Genomic DNA, 18,863 nt, shown 5'->3' on the forward strand with positions numbered 1-18,863 from the left:
GTTTATAGTATTCCCCATTGCGGGTGATAAATTCAATCTCAATGTGCCGCAGGCGATTGAGCCTGCTAGTTTACTGTTCACTGTGGCCAAAGTAAATAGGAAGGATGAAGACAGCTTGCACCTGTGTTGTGCACCAGCCCTTCTGTATGATTTACAGGAGGGTTTAGCACTGGGCTGTGCAGGCTTAAAGGGGCTTGGAGAAAGTGCATAGCCTAAAAATACAGGGAGACCCGTCTGTGGCCTGTGAGCTCCCTACAATGAGATTATAGCCTGAACCGCTTGGTCTGATCTCATGGATCTTCCATATCTGTGGCCTAAAGTGCCGGGCATCACCATAAAGATATATTTGACCATTTACTCTCCCTTTTCTCTCCACTGGGGTGATATCCAAATTATATTTTTGGAATTAGTTTCATAGAACCGTTAGATTAAATGTGTCCAAGAAAAATATTTTGAAATTGTTTTTTACCTAGTGCTGGCACTGAAGAATACTAACTGGTCCATGAACTGGGGAACATGGGATGATACAGAAGAGGCCTGGAGAGCAGTCTGGGAAATCCCCCACAGTTTCATTGCCTAGGAGCCTGACCTCATAAAGCAGTGTGCCAGCATACTCTGGGGATTAGGAGAGGCTGCTTGACGGGATTTGCGTATGTAACTCAGGATGTCGGGCTGCCCTTTGTAACTCTAACTTTGATTTTTACAGACCTTTCATCTGTGCAGAAGTATATTTATTTGGATGTATTTTTTTGAATCAGGACATCGCAAATCAGCTTAATCAGTTTAATCAAAAGCACCACAGCCCAGACCCCGCATTGTGCTGATGTTTCCTTTCATTGATGCCACACAGAATAGCCTGACTCTCAGGGTGACAAATGGGAGAGAAAGCAATGGGGACAAGAGGGCCGCGGGGCCGCTAAGCCGCTTACAGTCCATTGCGCGCTGCACCACGCTGCCCCCTTGTGTTAGCTATCTGAACACGCAGTGAGCCATACTGGACTACCACAGGGCCTCCTTGGGTCTGATTGGCAAATTTGTTCTTTTTCCACTTTAAGACTCTCATGTTTACCACATCAAACCTTTAATGACTTACATTGGCTTAACAGCCTTAGGGAAAACTTTCTTCATTGTACCATCTTTGATTATACTAGCACAGAATTATGGATCGACTTTCAGTAATTGCTTTGAATAATAGTCGCTTAAGATGTTCTAAGGAGAGTAAACAAACAAGAGCTGAGGTTTTCCTTTGTCTATGACTATGTTTATGACTGTGACTGTGGCTGTTGCTGACCAGCTTGTCAGTTTGTGAAACTGTATCATTTTATATGTGTAGCACCTTCTATATTAAGGAAATAATACAGATTAAATGACGATATCACAATGTTAGAAACAGAATCATTTAAACATACCTTTAATACTGCTGAGCATATATTAAGTGTAGGCAAACAAACATCAGAAACATCTGTTTAGCCTTTATTCACATTCATTAGTGTACTACAACTGTGCCTAAGGTTATTATGACAAAAACTGTTTAGAGTAAGGCTTTCCAAGAAAGCAAAAGTCTCTATGAACAGCTCTAAATGTGTTTCTCATAATGACCTTAACTCTAAATCATTAGGGTGAAACATGTTGGCCATCACTCTTGAATTTGCATATTAACCTTAATTCAGAGTTGCTGTTTAGCTTTCTTTGATGTTTCTTAGCGAAAAGGAATTTCTCATGTATACTTGTATGCATAACATGCGTGTATGTACTATACACACAGTTTAGACTATAATCTTGAGCAGCCTTATAACTTTCTATTTCAGGAGGTGACCTGATAATCTTGACAAAACCTGGATTATTTATTTCTCTTTCTTCCGCTCATTAGAATAATTTAGTCATGACAGCTCATTGGAGGCCAGCACCTCAAGGGAGGTGCTGGAAAGAGCCAAACCTCTGCATTAAATCAAGATAATGACAAGAAGGAGAAATAAATAAACCCTTTTTCACAAAAAAGTGAGAGCCCTCTTTCCTCTCCTGGACTGACCTTTGTTCACTGTGGGGGAAGCTCATGACTTTCATCTGTTTCACTGCAAGTTCTGTTGCCAATGCGGGGCATTGGAGGTAGGAAACCAGCTCCTCAGAAAAACAGAAATGAATGCCTTCTCTGTCATGAGTTGTCCCTTCTAGTTCCTTCTGTGCCTTGACAGACATACTAAAGAACTTCCCCTTTCTAACTTAAAGAGTCACTGAAGAGGCTGTCGCCTTTTACCACATTGATGTATGGTAGAGTAAAAAAATAACCAGGGTCAAGGTGCAACTTTAACATCTTAGAAGTGGTTATTCTTGGTTATTATCTGTATCATGAGAAAAAGCTTCATTTCATATTTCTATTCTCTATCACACTATACATCATGAGGAAATACATTTTTATGAAGATATTGTATCTTACTCAGTTGTAAAGTGAGAAAATATAAGGATTGCATTGATCACCTAGTAATAGTAATTTATCACTGAGTAATCTGTACTCTAGGGCACAATGATATTTTTGGATTAACTTATTCCATTTATTCCATTTAGCCTGATGTTGCCAGCATCCTAACTAGTCTTTTGTAGGTGCTTTGGATCCCTTTTAATTGGATGCTGGTGTGAATTCAAGGAACTTGGCAGTGTGGATGAACTAGATTGTGTATACTCTGGTCAAACTAGAGATCTTTAGCCAGTGTTCACTTTGTCTGCCATGCTAATGAATCACTGACATTTTTAAAAATGGTATGTATAGTACTTCACCTTTTTGGACTGTGACTTCCATGCTTGAGCAGCATTTCTTTGGCATCAGGTTGAAATTCGGCCACCTGTTGCTTCATTAGTACTGCAACAATTCTTTTTTACATGGCAATAAGGGCAAATGAACACATTTGCACTCATAGAGGAAATGCCACAGAGTCCAGGCCTGCGATTTCAGGAAGGACGGTCCCAGAAATGTGGTGCCTGCTCCTGTGAAGTCCCCACTAAAGCACGTTAAAACCACACCATTAACCTCAACCAAACATGAAAGGAAATTGACGCACATCAACAATCTCAATGTTTTGAGATGTTTTTAGCATTGCCTCTCGAGTTTACTGCTGAGATGTATGTGGGATCTTGAAGGACAAAAGGATAACATGCTACTGAGTGTGATTTTTAACTTATTATGTGACTAGTTTCTTGTCAGATACATTGTTAACATGTGTAAACTGACTTCTCACCAGTTCATGCTTAGTTGTTTTAAAATTTTAAGATTTTAAAAGTCTGTGGTTGAGTGTAGCTGCTGTCCCTGTTCTGTCCTAATTTTCATGGGAATGTGCAAAAGCAGGCTCTTCTGGGACTTTGTTTCAAACTTTTGGGATTAGTAATTAGGGTGACATGTGCTATTTAAACAAGGGTTTTGCATGTAAAAGTTTTTTCCCCTTTTTGTTTCAAATTAACAGTGTTTTCCTTTCCTCTTAGCTCTGTATAAGAATTGTTTTATCAGGTGTCCTTAATAGGTGTATAATTACATAATGAGTTTATTAAGTATAATGATGTGTAAGCCAAGCTGCAGTCTTCTTTTATTTATCCAAGCCCAATGAAAGACTGGTACAGTTCCAAAGCTTTGTTTACTCTGTTTAAATTAAAAAAATAAAGCATTTTCCAAATTAACACTGACATTTAAGTAAATCATATTTTTTAATAGCGAAACTAACCCTTTTTTTACTTGCAGGGATTGTGCATCCCTTTTTATGGCAATTTCAAAACACCAACATTTTTTGTTATATCCAGCTGTGGAAAAAGTCCACCTTTTTGCAAAAGAGTGGTAGCCTTGCAAAAAAAGTTTTTTCCTGTGTGGCAACGTCACGGTCCATTTGCCTGAGCTGATCTTGTGTTTAATTTAAGTTTCCTGGCCAAGGTCTTTGCAATAGGAAATGTTACTTAATAGGAATCATTCTTCCTGTCAGTGTTTTGATGGTGAAAACAAGTTGTTCTGCCAGAGAGAAGAAATATGTGCACTTGCATACCAGTCTGTACTGAAATACATTCATACAATTAGGTGTCTTGGTATTCTTTAACCTGCATATACTATGCTTCTTGTCTACAAATCAGGAAGATGAAGGACTACAGCTTAAGACTGATTTCTGGATAGCATAAATGTATTTGTCAATTTAAGGAATTGGTTATATTGCTTTTTTTCTGAAGGTTTCTGTGGGAACTGGCTGGTGTGTAAAAGGCTATCAAGGGTTACACATTATGTAAAAAAAGATAAATCCCTGTCACTCTGTCTATGCTCCTGAAACAAGAATGAGAAATCTGTTTATTATATTTCTTCTTCATTGAGCTACTGTGTATGTCTGTATATGACATGGTAGCTTGGTGCCTAGTAATCTCTAAGTAGGTGGAGATAAAGATGAAAAATACAAAGCATTAAATATTCTGTGCCCTCTTGTACTTATTCCTTCTTTATTTTCCTGAAAAATGGGCCAAAGCCCTGGTTACCAAGGACGACCAGGAAAAAATCCCATTGATTTTCCTGAGAACAGTGGATAAAGAGACCTGGTGAATAAGTGCCCAGTCAAATGTACTGCAAAAGTGGGAACAGCAGTGCAGACTATTCAATATTCATGACCTTTCAGACATGCAAACATGGCTGAAAAATAGAGCATTTAAAACTATAGCAGGTAAATTGTATGTTTGTTAAAAAATTCCAGTATCTTTCATGAGTGAGACATTGTTTAAGAACAATGTTGTAGAGATGGTAATAACAGAGTCAGCTCAGGTACTGACCCTTAGTTTTGTTGCACCCAAAATAGTCTAATCCTTGTACCTCCAAGCATCTTTATGAGCTAAAATGGTTCTGTCTTTAACAAAATATCCCAAATCCCCCAACTTTGCAGTGAAAAGCAATTAGGCATCAGAATGCCCTGAGGATGTTTTTCAAAAGTGACTTTTAGAAGTGGGTCCTGTTGAAGGCAGCTTGAATCTTGATCTCATAAACTGATCAGATTTCAAAGTGAGGTTTTAGTATGTTTATATGTTAACGTGACTGCCCTTTGATTGTGTGAAAGAGTTCGGAATCATGTAGTAGTTCCCTTGAACCTTATTTTTGAGGAATGCTCCCGCCTCAGACATTTCATGGTATACTCTACCCTGCTGTAGAACATGTCTATAAACTTACTGTTGTGATGCAGCGATCTGATGGAGGAAGCCACATGTTACTGACAGGATGGAGAGCTGTAGCCCAGTGAAGACTCAGAGAGGGTCCCAGGCAGGCAGAGATAGTCATAGCAGGTTTGCGCACAGAGACTGGTGGAGATTTGGCGAGGCTGACAGAGGCTGATCATGATTGTGGAAGCAAGACGAAGATAGGTATAAGACAGGACTCGGAGACAAGTACAGCTTGTAGAGCAGATGCAGACAGGGTGACTGGGCCCCCGAGCAGGACTACAGGCAGGGAACCATGCCACTTGTCCATTGCTTTAGACTGCAGCTGGCTGCACAGAGGCAGAATGGGAAGGGTTTCAGGCAGGATTCAGGCAAAGTATCCTAAATCCTGCCTGAAACCTTTCTGAGGGTATTGCTGAGGGTGCTACCATTGTTGGAAGGTAGCTCAATGACAGAGCGCCGGACCAGTGGCAGAGCAGGGTTTAAATATCCTGTCCAATAGCACCCATTAATTTGACAGAGGAGGTGGGGACAGTTGGCCCGAGTGAGTCCAAACAGTCACTGGTTGAATTGAGCTCCTCGTGAAAATTAGCCCAGTTTCCAAGGCGATCATGAGCTGCGAGCTCTGGCTAGTCTGGGCGTAACACTTACAGCTGCAGTTGTTGCTATATGAGTTGAGTATAAAAGCATACTGCGATCTTATGGGGCTTAAGAATCGAGCAGAATGCCGTGTCACATGGTGTGGTGTGTGGCAAGAAGCTTGAGAACAGAGATCTACAGGTTTCACAGCAGAGTGGATTCAAATGTCTTGGCAAGTGCAATTCCCACCTGCCTTCTCTGATGTGAATTACTACCCTTCCCCCTGGCTCTGTGCCTTTGTGCAGCGGAAGGCTGTCTTCCTCCCATGTGTGAGAGAAAGCCAAGGGACAAAGGGCCACAGGTTATTTAGCTGAATAATTCCGACTTCATTTCCCTCTTTCTGGCTAATTACTCAGAACAGCCTTGTGGCCACTTCAGCATGATGGAAGAGTTTTCTTGACGTCGGTTTGCCTTGTACAAATCTTAATTGCGAATTTCCTCCCTGTTCCTGTTTTTAGGGACTGTTTATCTCAGTTCAATAATAGACTACTTTAAGCTTTGTTTGTACCCATGTGTGTCTCAGTGATTCAAAACTTACTGGATTTGCCTGAATAAACATGGGAGCTAGTTAAAATTGTCTTGCCAGGAGGACCTAAAAGCAGTTAATACTGAGAGGAAAGCAATAGACAGGTTTCACAGGCCGCTCAAGCACCTTCAGGTCTCAAGAGACAGTAGCTTAACTCGGTGTCTCTTTATATACTGCTATTTACATACTTCACATACAGAATTGAAAATCTGCTTTAATTTTCAATGCCCACCTGTATGCCTGAAATCTCAGCTATCTTTATCTTTGTGTGAGAAAGGTATGAACAGAGACATGGAAATGTGATGTATTTATATATTATTATATTTACATTATAATATTCATGTTATGTTATTCAACATTTTTGATAGAATAATGAGAATGTGGTTATTGCACATGATAATTCAATATCCTAGCTTTTTTTCTGCATAATCTCTGACCTCTAGTTAACATTTTGTGTCACAGTTTACATAATCTTGTCTAAATAATGGATGAACATCAGTAATAATTGGTCTGAAGTTTTATTTTTTGGACAAAAGAAGGTGTCCTTGTTGGGCACCACTAGCATTGCTTGTTATCCTTACCATGTGAAACAGCAGTCATTGTTTTAACATGTTTCCTCAGACCACACACACTCCAAGTCTACCATATGATTACAACTGAAGACAAAGTAGCATTATGAAATCGGTTATGAGGAAAACAGTGTTTGCGAGTGCAGGTTCTGAGGTGTCCAGGTGGAGCGACGCATGTTGTTCTGTGTGGATTTCAGAGCTGTGGGAGAACAGAGACGAGAAGCACAACTTCTCCCAGCGCTTTGATGCCCAGCTGGTGAGGGAGGAGAAGAGGGTAGAGGTCGAGGAGGAAATCCGCATACAGGTGGGGAACCTCTCCACTGTGGTTTACAGTAACAGGGGCAGAAGGAACCCGGTCATTCCTGGAACTGGCAGTGCCACTGCGTATGCATGTGCTGTGTTTTGAAAATAAAAAAAAATATTATAGCAAATCAATTTATTCCATCTTTAAATTTTTCGCACAGAAACCTTCAGGTTTGAATGTGATAAACACTTCTTAAGAAAACTAGTTGTGGTTTTGGTGAGAAGCATTTAACTTGACAGTTTTATCTGGGCCTCATTTGTGGCCCTTTTAACCAGCTACTGCTGGAGCTTTCTCCAGCCACCTTCCATCGGGCATCGTTAGTGAGCAGGTTTGGACAAATGCTCGGTATCTTGTGTTTGTTGCACTGCGGTTGCATGTTGAATAGTCATGGCTGTTAAACCTTGCAGGTGGACGAGCTGATGAGACAGGAGCTGAAGAACTTAAAGTTAGCTGTGGACCGGGAGAAAGGGAAGAAGAAGAAAGGAAAAAAAGGAAGCAAGAAGGTTAGTGATCCAGTAGGGTGGGCACCCACAATTTCATGGCTTGGGTCTGGGGGGGCCTGAGGTCAGAGGGCAGACACTGTAGAAGGGAGTACCTGAAGACAATGCGGACACAGTGCTCACTGCTTGGATAATCAGTACACCTGCAGTGCCAGCACAGCACCTGTATGCCATAACCAAACTGACATTGAAATGTAGATTTGCTGGTCTAAAGAGGAATTACTTTTAGCCAAGGTTTATGGTTTGTAGACCATTAAGACCTTGATGATGTTTTGAAAAACACGTTGACTGCCGGTGCAATAATGTGTACAGATGTTATACAGTTTCACACACTGTGTTTAGCATCTTTTATCTGAAGCAAGACAAACAGTAAGGGCGCTATCTCTAAGTTTATTACTCATTGCATAGCTTAGATTAAGTGCGTCTTTTTTACATTTGAGATCGGCGGTTAATTTTTTTGTTGTGCTCACCCAGTTTTGGAATCACCAGTTTCATGTTTTTCATGTCATGGCTCATGGCTACGAACCCCCTGACCTCCTTCAAAATACAATGAGACAGTGTAGGCAGACTCGTCGGGCCCACCCACCTTCGAGCCACTTGTCTTTTAATACGTCATGGGCAGTGCAGCTCTGTACCGGACCTTCAGTGCCGAGCGGAGGAAAGGAAAGGGGCGAGCTACACTGTAAAGTGGCCAGGAGGCTGCAGGAGTCACTGAGTTTGCCGAGAACCAAGAATGCTTTGGCCGACTCTCCCACCCTGACATTGGTGCTGCTCACAGATTTAAGTCCATCATAACCAGTTTAAGATCCAGGCTAGCAATATCCATTGTGCTTCACGTCTGCAGCTGTTTGTAGAACAGTACAAGTGGAACTGGAAGTTCCCTTTCAGCAAAATCTTTGGTGAAAGAAACACTAACCACAAAAGCAAAAACACATTTCCTACTGATTAAATTGGAAAGGGATATCCTCTGTGGTTTTGGTTTATTCTGTGGCTGGGAGGCGGGGAGGCCAAGTTCACCCCACACTCACACAAGCAGGGCTAAATGGACATGCTGTAGAAACATCACTGGTCTCTAGTGTAGCTGCCCTAGAGACACACTGAGCTGAAAAAGTCCCAGGGCTTGCACAAACAATGCCTATCTCCTGGGGCACGCCGGGACCATTTGAGAATAGGGTGAGCCATTAAAATGACTTTTGCACGCTAGGAGAAAGGAAATACAGCCACTTACGTCTGAGGCCATAGAAAATAACTCAGGGAAGTGTTTTTATGAACCACTCCTATTGTAAATGGTAGATGTAAATATTACTGTGTTTTGTGGGTGTGTTAGTTAACTGTGGCTGGCCAGCCTAAATACTGTAGAGCACTGCAAATACTGTTGACTTGCCACACTCATTTGACACATACTTGTCCACTTCAATTTTATTTTACAAGATAAAGATTTAGTAAAGAAATAAACTCACAAACAACACAGGAAGCACATAAAACCTTTATTTGCAGGTCAAGATTTACTGCTGGAGAGACCCCAGCTCCTTATATCCAGCCTACATTAGATCCCTAAGAATATCAACCCCAGTGCACTCGGAAGTCGACAAAAATCTTTCTCAGGATGGTTGAGACTGCTTTCATCCACTAAATAATTCTCTGTGGGTGAAACAGCACCTCAGAATTATATCATTGGAGGTTCACAATTGCTCCTCATTGTACCTTGCAGCAGAACAGTAAGCAAATAAAGCCCAATCCTTTAGATTTCCCTAATAAAATGTCCTAACTTTTGTTTGTATTCACAGTCTTGCGCATCCTGCTTAACTTAGCATAGCACTGAGAATCCCTTTTTGCCTGTTGCTTGTAGCATGAATCTAGGTACTTGGTACTTCCATCCACTATTTTAAATCAATACAAGAAGTGTGAAGAAAATTGTGGACAAAGCAATCTGACAACATTGAGATAATCAAAAAACTTGATAAAGTGACCACTAAGCAAAGCAAAATAGGTAATGGGTATATATAGAACGTCATGCTAGTTTTTTTCCCTTTAAAGAATGGCACTCGCTGGCATCCTGGCTAGTTGCTATAACCTTGGTGAAAGATTTATATCTAATCTGCTGTTTTTTAGTTCAGTTCAGTTTATTGTCATATACACAAGTGCAATAAAATGCTTATTTGCATGTATGCTCCAATATAAAGACATTAAAGGAATCACCAACAACATAAACACAGAACAGCAACAACACGTTGTTGCATACCATACAACTTAAAAATAAACATCAGTGTGAGCAAGTGGTACAGTAGAGGTAGAGTTCAGTAATCTGACATCTTGTGGGAAGAAACTGCCTCTGAATCTGGAAGTTCGTGCCTTTATGCTCCTATAATGCTTACCAGAGGGAAGGGGGGAAAAAGTGAGACGCCAGGATGACTGGTATCATTAGCGATACTTCTAGCCTTCCTGAGACAGCGGGTTGTAAAAATGTCTGCCATGGAGGGGAGCTGTACTGCAATGATGGACTGGGCTGACCTGACCACCCCCTGTAACGCCTTCCTTTCAGACAACGAGCTGCTGCCGAACCACACTGAAATCCCACACGTGAGCACACTCTCAATAATGCAACTGTAAAATGTGGTAAGGACAGCTGAAGATAGACCAAATTTTTTCAACTCTCTGAGGAAGTAAAGGCGCTTTTGTGCCTTCTTTGTACTGTAGCTCCAGTTACATGCTGGGACTACGTTAAATCATTAGTGATGAAGGTCCCCAGGAACTTGAAGCTGCTAACCATCTCTGCAGCCAGCCCATTGTTGTGATTAGGGTTGTGGTGCTCACCCTGCTTTCTAAAACCAATGACCGAATCTGGCAGCGAATGTGGGAGGACAGCGATGCAGTGTTATGTGATGCCTGCATGTGCTACTCTAAACCTTGTTTTGAATCTAATCCTTACACTCACTTTAAGTTCACCCTTTTCCAGCGCCCAGCCTAACATTCTCCCTTACTGTAGTTCAAATTCTCTAATCTCTAATCCTTGCCTTTAATCTTTGGTCAGTCTAAGAGCATACCTTAGTCCAGCCTTTAAACACAAACATGGCTCAGGTCTTAACAATAAGCTTCATTCCATCCCTCACCCTTATACTAGCTTGAAGCCTAACCCTACATCTGAACTATAACCCTAGTACCCATCCTAACTAACCTTTACCCTAGCCCTAACCCCTGATGTTACCTGCAAATCTATCCAAATCCTGTCTTTACTACTTTCTTTTTAAATACTAATAAATTGCATTACCCGTACATTTAAAATTGATTTTTAAAAATAATTAGATTTTTTACTAGCAAGAAAGAACCACAGCAACATAAGTCTATGTACATCTTCTGTGCACGTCCCTATAAAGCAAATTATGGTGTTGATTCTGTAGGCTGGCTGGAAGATATTTAGGCCCTCACACACAGCATCTTAAAAAATGGAAAACTTCGAGTACATAGGAGGGAGAGGGATGACATTCTGTCATATAAAATGTAAATATGACTGCAAAATGAAGAGATGTAAGTTCAGTGTGTTATGAAACAAAAACATTTAATGTCTTGCTTCCATTTCTTGTAAATCCTGGCAGCCTATTTTGTATTTTCAGTAACTCTATTCAAGTGCCATAAAATGGTGGTTTTAAACGCACTGATTCATCTTTTCCTTTACTCACTTTCTTTTTATATGGTCAAAGTTGTTTTGGAAACTAAGATCTAGCCCATCTGATGGATGTGTTGCTCTAACTGGGCAATGGAAAAAGATCATTCAGTGACTGCGACAGGCTGGCTAGTTCCACACATGCACTGCAGACTGGAGTTTCCAGAAGTAGTACATTGTTGCTTGTTTTGTTGTCTCATGGCTGTTATACTACACCATAGCAAGATCTCTTTTGTGATAGTTTTCTGATATTGACCAACATCTGCTGGAGGAAGTCACAAGGAAAAAAGACATGAAAATGCCTTTTGACATTTGAAGAAGAAAAACAAATGCCAATGCAATGAGTTACAGATTATGCTTTTCTATGCTGCAAGGAAATTGATCTAGGAAAATGTCGTTTCGCTTACAGCTTTGTCGCCATGGAAGTATAAACTTCTTACGTGATCTTCTTTTCATCTGTCATTTTCTGAAGCATTGCATTATCCGTATATGACTGTTTACATTTTCAATCAGATTTGTAAAGCTGGTCCTCTCTCTGCTTTGGGTTCTTCTGAAGAACACAAGGTTCTTTTTTGAAACATTAAATCAAGATGTGAATAAGGACACTAAAATAACTTCTGTCTCATCTGCATGGTGCACATTGTCCAGAATTTAGCAGAGTAAACAACTGGACTATGACTGCTGCCTCCCGGTGACACCTTACTAATGATTGTATTCTGTATGGGGCTCCACAAATCTCAGCAGCTTAAACCAAACACAGACACAACGTTCAGAACTTTAGTTCAGTACTCAAGTAGCTCCTTGACATTTTATTTGAGGATTTTGCTTTTCACAGCACAGTTTGATACTTTGCTCCCGATGGCCATAACTCTTTATGTCCCGAGTCCTGAGCCTTATTATTTGTACTTTTGCAGCTTTGTCCTCTGCTGGTGCTGGGTGTTGAGTTGGATATGAATAAACATTTTGTAAGAGTATTCTCGTATATGTTGATCACATTTCCCCCCAGCCTTCTTGTTATAAGATGTCCTTAACCTTTCCTAGAGCTCTAGTGTTTGCGCTCTTTTTTTAATTCTTTCCAGCAGAGTAATATCTTTTGCTTGCTCCTGTAATTGGGAGTTGGAAACACTGCTGTAGATGAGGTCATTCTGCCGTGTTATATGTTAGCAACCATTAACTTGCTTAATTTGAATTCATTGATTTTTTTGCAGCATAAGAAAGTAATTAATATTTTAGTAAAAGAGATGGCAAGATAACATAGAAGTGAGAACAATAAAAGGTAGTGTGCTTTTTGACACTGCAAAACCAGTACTCAAACAAAGCTTTGCATGTAATACTGTATTAGCAAGTAAATCTATTCAGTAAGGGTTTCCTTTTTTGCGTATCCATTGTATACATATTTCATCAGTCATTTTAAGTGAAGCATTTTGAAAGAGTAATCTGTACCTGTTATCTTATATTTCTGCACATGGATTCTTTTTCAGAAGAAAAAAGGGAAAAAGGGTGGCAAAAAGAAGAAAAAGAAGGAGAGGGACCTGACAGCGGACAGGTCTGTTAAGGCGCAGCTCCTGCTGTCGGTTCTTGCCTGAGAAAGCGTGACATGTCCCGTACTGCAGCATTCCGAAGTTTGCGTGGTGAACCTGGAAAATCCTGTAAAACATGTGCTTCGCTGGAGATCAGATCTGTTTATATTTGAGGTTGTTTAAATCCAGTGCTCTCTGTTTACACCTGCCTTAGCACAAATTACCCAAGGCCTCCAGCTAACACTAATTAGAATGATTTGGAAAGGAACAGTATGTGAGAGACAGTCTTTTTCTCTTATCTCCTAAAGCTACAGTATACCACTCTGAGCCTGGATATCCTTCACTGTGCTGGAATCGCTCAGATAGGCCAATACTGTGTCCTCCCAGGAGAAACTGCTCACAGAGCTTTTGATTTGATCCTGAACTCCAACGTTTACTGTTCTCTTGACACCTCGAAATGGATGAGTCACTTCTTTTGAATTTAATCCTTGTTGCTTTTTTTTTTTCCATGGAACTGCAGTCAGAAATGAACTCAAGAATCTGAAATTATGCAACTGCATATAAAAAGATTTGAAAATTCTGTACTTTAAAAAATCAAGTGCATTTCTGGATTAACCTTGAAACATAACCTGAAACAATTTAATTGAATGTGATAAGTGGGAGTTAACACTCTTGTCATTCATCTGTAGAACCATTGAATCGCTGTATGAGGAGCTGGTTGAGGCGGGGTTGCTTGTCAGGCCCTTGAACGTCAGACTGTCTGATTATATTGGTAATCTCTTCTTACTGCTTCCTAATGCTCTGTCACTTGAGTTTTTATTTTACACTTAATCTATGTTCAAAATCTAGAATTCATTAGGTTGAACCCTTTTATTTTCAACCTCTTTATTCTATGTTTTATTTAATAGACGCACAGCAGTTTTTCTGATTTGTAAATTGTGACTGTGTACGAGTGCAGGATGTATTAGGTGTTGTGGCTAGCGCTCAGTAAAGAGATGGTAATGGAATGTGACTGTGTCCACGTGGGCAGTGCTGAAATGAGGTTTTGGCAGACAGAAGTTTTTTTGTGGCCAACTAAGCATGCCTCTTATGCAAAATTTGATTTCTTTTTACATTAATCAGTATGCCTCTTTTCATGAAATCGTTTTTACGGCATGAGCTAAACACAGGGAAAGTAGACATCTTGGAAATGCTGTGTTCAATAAAGGTAGTCAATTAAATTAGAATTTAGCACTGAAAATAACAGAGATCGTTTCTCTTGTTCAGTCAATTGTATTCTACCATGGAGAGAGTGACAAAAATGACTGTTAATAAATGAAAACAGAAACCTTCAGGAAACATTTAAAATAGAGTACAAGTATTATTGTGACCACTTAATGGCAGGTCCAACACAAGAGGCAGAACAAAAACAGCTGTGTGTCAAAGGAGTGTGTCCTGCACATGGTGCTTCGCTGCCATTATTTAGGTTATTTAGGATTAAGATACTGTCGGTCACAAATGAGTGGACATCATTCAGCCCATCTAGCTTGTTTTGTAGTTAGTAGATAATTGATCCATGGATCTCATTCTGCTGTTTCTTAAAAGAAGCCTGGGTATTGGCTTTAACAGTATGGCTGGGTGGCCTGATTCATTCTCCCTTTCAGTCAAGAGGTGCCTCCTTTTCCTGGTTTTAAATGCACTTCCAATGCACTTTCTTACAATTCTTTTCATAAAAAAAATTACTGTGTTTAAGATCAACAAGCAAAACCAGACGTCATGGGATCGTTTTGCAAAATAACTTTTCTCTCTTGCCAAATGCCCGATTTTCTTTCATTTCTTTCCAAAAAAGTGCCGTTTAATCATTACGAAGCCCTGCAGCTGTTCTTCAATTTTAACGTTTTAATTGCTTCAATCAGTGTCATCCTAGCCTCTTCATATAAGACACAGAGCAATTTGGTGCAGCTCTAGAAATTTGGATGAATTTGGAAGAGCAACAGGGCAGGGTATCTTAGGGTGTCAATAGTCACAAACTAAAGGCAAGTGATTCGGATCCTAATGTTCACCTTTCTCACTTTCCTTCCCTTTACAGACCCACACCTGTCTCCTCATACCTTCCTTTTCCTGCAGCCCATGTATGTCTTCTTATAAAAGTGCTGTGGAAGAAGTAAGGTCCCCATGTGTGAGCTCTCTCACTCTCTCCTGCAGGAGAATACAGTTACCTGGGCACCACGCTCCGCCAGGCAGATATTGAACCTATGCCATCTCTGTCTGACGTCAGGCAGCTGATTGCCCTGTATGGAATCCTGCCACTTGGTAAGTCTCCAGAAGGACAAATAAATAAATGAATAAACAAAACTGAACATAAAGGAGGAGCACAAAAGTGAAACCCAAGACTGAAAGCCAGCGCACCTCATAACGTTCCAACGTTAATTTTTCAAAAACAGGACCTCTGAAGCACTCTGGCCCTGAACTGTGTTTGAACTGGGCCCATTTAAATGGGGGCTGCGTTTCTTTTGTCACTTTCTCTCCAGCAGCATGCTGGCAGGGTGTAATGCGCCGAGGGAAAGGTGGTGTTGGGTGTCCCATGCCGTATGTCAGTTTATGTTTTGAATTTCATCCCCGTTTAATAAACACCAGCCTGGCTCAAAGGGATTATCGCAGCGATCAGAACCTGAGTCAAAATTTGATCCTAAGGTTAAGGGCAGGCCCATTGAAATCCCCTCCAGCATGGTGGGCCATGACCTCTTTGTCATTCAACACCAATTATAACTTAAATTGTAACTCTTGTGTTTGGGTCTGTTGTATTTAGTTAGTGGCTGGAGGGACAGGAGAGGTGTAGAAAGCACAGGGTAACCATATATACAATATATTAGTACTATCGAAAATATCCCTTAGCAAAGTAAAGTAAAAGTAAGAAAATTAGAGTATGAGGACTCAAGACTTTTTGCTTCATTTTTTTGTTTTGCATTAAATGAAAACAATGGTCTAAAAAGTTCAGCTAAAAAAAATCATAAATATTTAATTCCTCTAGTAGGTGCAGGCTTACAAATATTGTTTTGCCTACATTTCTAACCAGAACCTTTATTCTAGTTTTACTTGGATGTTTTAGTGTTTTTTTTGCTGTTAAAAAGACGTCATTATAAATAAAATCTGTTTATGAATGCCTAGAGTATTGCATCAGTCCTGGGGGATAACATGTTGGGTTTTTTTTTTTTGCTCTCTTGCAGTTTTTTGTTTTCGTTCTTTCTCCTTGAAGTGTGCTGTTCTTTCTCTCCTGCCTACATCACTCTGTGCTCCAGTCCACTAGTCTTTCATTTTCCTTTTCCTGAGTTTCAAACCAGGAGCTTTTCAGATCTGAACTCAGTGAAATTGTAGAGCTTCTCTGCAATTTCAACCACTTGCACTTTGCAAAGCACACTGCCCTGTAGTCCACTTCAACAGCAGAATGTGCAATTTTGTTTCCTACTCAGGCCTCCTGCGGCTGAAAATAGTTTAGGCTCTTAGCATACCTAAAAGAGGAAACCAGTTATGGACTGTTTTTTTCCATATTGATTTTTAAATTTCTCTTGTTTGTATACTACAAAGGGGAACTGTCTTCTCACAGAAATCAGTTTCTTAGCCTCTCTGAGATGTCTGTATTGAATTAACTTGCTAACAAATTTGAAGGAAAATACTTTGACTTGTCTCAGAAAGAAACCTTTTACATGGTGCACTTGCTATCTCTGAGGCAAACAGGCCAAAGTACACAGTGGTGTGAAGGGCGTTCTCCTGCAGGGCTGATTTCACATTTCATGGAGGTTATCTGTATCTTCAAGTGAATGGAGGCCAAGGTTTAAACACGTCTCATAATCTAGAGAAAAGGCTGCTTTTAACCAACATGCAGAACGAGGCTTCTCGGCAGAAGAAAAAAAAAGAAATGTATTCCTGAGGAAGTTCTCATGGCTGCACACAATAGTACAGCACACAATATAATGCCCTCAATCTAAAGTGTATCGTTTATTAGAAAAACTCACTTTTTTCCAATAGGAATATTCAGTACAATGCTTCTTTTATTGCTTGTTTGGATAGGAGAATAACATCTCAATACCCTGTCAAGGAAAATTCATTCACATCCAGAAGGTAATAAAAAGCATTACATACATACATTAAACCACAAAAAAAAGCCTTAGCAGTTGCTCCCTGTGCAGGACATTATACCTTGACAAGTGTACTTAGTTCTAATATATAAACACTTCTTACTCCTGCTTATGAAGAAACAAGTACAAGTTAATTCTGCACTGAAATGTAAAAAAACATTTAGGCATAAGGCTCCTACGACAAAATAAGTTATTATTTTCTTCTCTCACTGTAAAATTATCCTGTACTTGTTTCTTTCCAGCTCATACTTGCTGACACAGCTCTCAACTTTAATCTCTACTCTTGTTCATGCCTTTGCAAAGTCAAAATAAGCTCCTTGCTTATGAAAATCTCAAGTGATTCTAGACAAGTTGAATGGCAAACACAGGATTTAAGCCACATACAGTATTATGATAATGTACCAACAGCACAGTGCTTAGAGTTCACCTGTGCTCTCAGGAAAATCTGGGAAACACACATTTCTAATTAATTGCATAAAATTAATAATACAACAGCAATATGCTAGGAACCTTTTTTTAATTAAAAATAATGTTGCACCTGCTCCGGGTTTCTGGACCCAGATGATGAGGTGCATGTGTGCAGTCTCACGCTCTTAATGAATGTTATTTCCTGGCATCCGTCCAGTATTTAATTTAGCAGAATAAACATCTGATTAGACACAATGCTGTGTGCTAAAGGTGTATGCCAATTAATCTTTTGTTCTTTAATGTATTGTGCCTCATTTGGGTTTTTTATGTTGGCCCGGCCATCAGTTCGATTAATTAGAGCATAATAGTACATTTAGAGTTATTTATATTAGATAGTTCGCTCCCACCTTACATTTCTCTGGTAGTTATAAAAAGCTTTTTTAATGTACAATTCTGTATTTTATAGGCGAAACAAAATTTTAATCTGTGGCTTTAATATGAAGAACACATTATGTTAAATTATAGGAAAATAATATTAAGTTATTTTTAGCAGCCTTTGAACCCAAGACAAATTAGTAGCATTAATAAGAGAAGGAGTAATAGTTTAAATAGTATCTTAGTGTAGCTCTCTTTGCATATTTTGTACTGTTTTAAGTTGATTTCAAGAAGAAGCTCTGTTCTTTCCTCATTGCGTAAGTTGCCCTTGTCCTCACTGTGTGCTTGTGAAAGGTTCCCAGGCTGTCCACGAGAAAGCGCCTTTGCTGAAGACACTGCTGCTGGCCGGCCCTGCTGGGGTGGGCAAGAGAATGCTAGTCCACGCCCTCTGCACTGAAACTGGCGCCAACCTCTTCAACCTTTCTCCGGGCAACCTCGCTGGGAAATACCCAGGCAGGAGCGGCCTGCAGATGATATTGCACATGGTGTTCAAGGTATGAAGGGTCTTTGACAGGTCAGACCTACTCATAAAACTGAACCTTTATGCCACTTTCCTACATTTATATTGGTACTCTTAACCTTTAGTGTGTGGGGACCGTTTTCTTCATTACAGTGATTTCGATATGAACTTTTTTCTTATTTAAAGGGTCCTGAGGCAAATTATTGGCTTCAGAAAACCAGAAATTCAATTAAACTATTTTAAATTGAGAACTATTACCCTTCAGGTTGGCTGGGATTAGATCCCTTATTTGTAACACTCAAAGAAAGACGGTAAGGCATTATAATACCTTGTGTAAACCATTATATCTACTGTAGTAGATACAGTATATAGAGAAAAATAGAAGCATGACTTTTATATGCATTCTATTGTGTCATATTTTTATAGGTGTGAAACGGTAATGTTTGTGATTCTGTTTAGAAACAGAATTGTGTGATGTGACAGTAGGATATTCACACAGGCAGCAACCACTAAAAGAAATAGACCAGTCCATTTGTCTTGTAACTTAGTTCTGGGTTTTGCATCGG

General features: G+C 39.9%; 1 protein-coding gene across 3 annotated transcripts in view; it reads left to right on the forward strand.

Annotated features, from left to right (window-relative positions):
* Positions 1-18,863, forward strand: part of drc11 (dynein regulatory complex subunit 11) — a 56,082-nt gene that overhangs the window by 24,077 nt on the left and 13,142 nt on the right. For all 3 annotated transcript variants that reach the window (XM_088605695.1, XM_088605696.1, XM_088605697.1), the window contains exons 11-16: positions 7,092-7,198; positions 7,606-7,701; positions 12,841-12,905; positions 13,569-13,651; positions 15,064-15,171; positions 18,132-18,331. In XM_088605695.1, the coding sequence (XP_088461821.1) occupies positions 7,092-7,198; positions 7,606-7,701; positions 12,841-12,905; positions 13,569-13,651; positions 15,064-15,171; positions 18,132-18,331 (659 nt within the window). The remainder of the gene's footprint in view (positions 1-7,091; positions 7,199-7,605; positions 7,702-12,840; positions 12,906-13,568; positions 13,652-15,063; positions 15,172-18,131; positions 18,332-18,863) is intronic.

The sequence above is a fragment of the Lepisosteus platostomus genome, chromosome 14 (genome assembly GCF_059453375.1).
Source record: "Lepisosteus platostomus isolate fLepPlt1 chromosome 14, fLepPlt1.hap1, whole genome shotgun sequence".
In the NCBI taxonomy this organism is placed as follows: domain Eukaryota; kingdom Metazoa; phylum Chordata; class Actinopteri; order Semionotiformes; family Lepisosteidae; genus Lepisosteus; species Lepisosteus platostomus.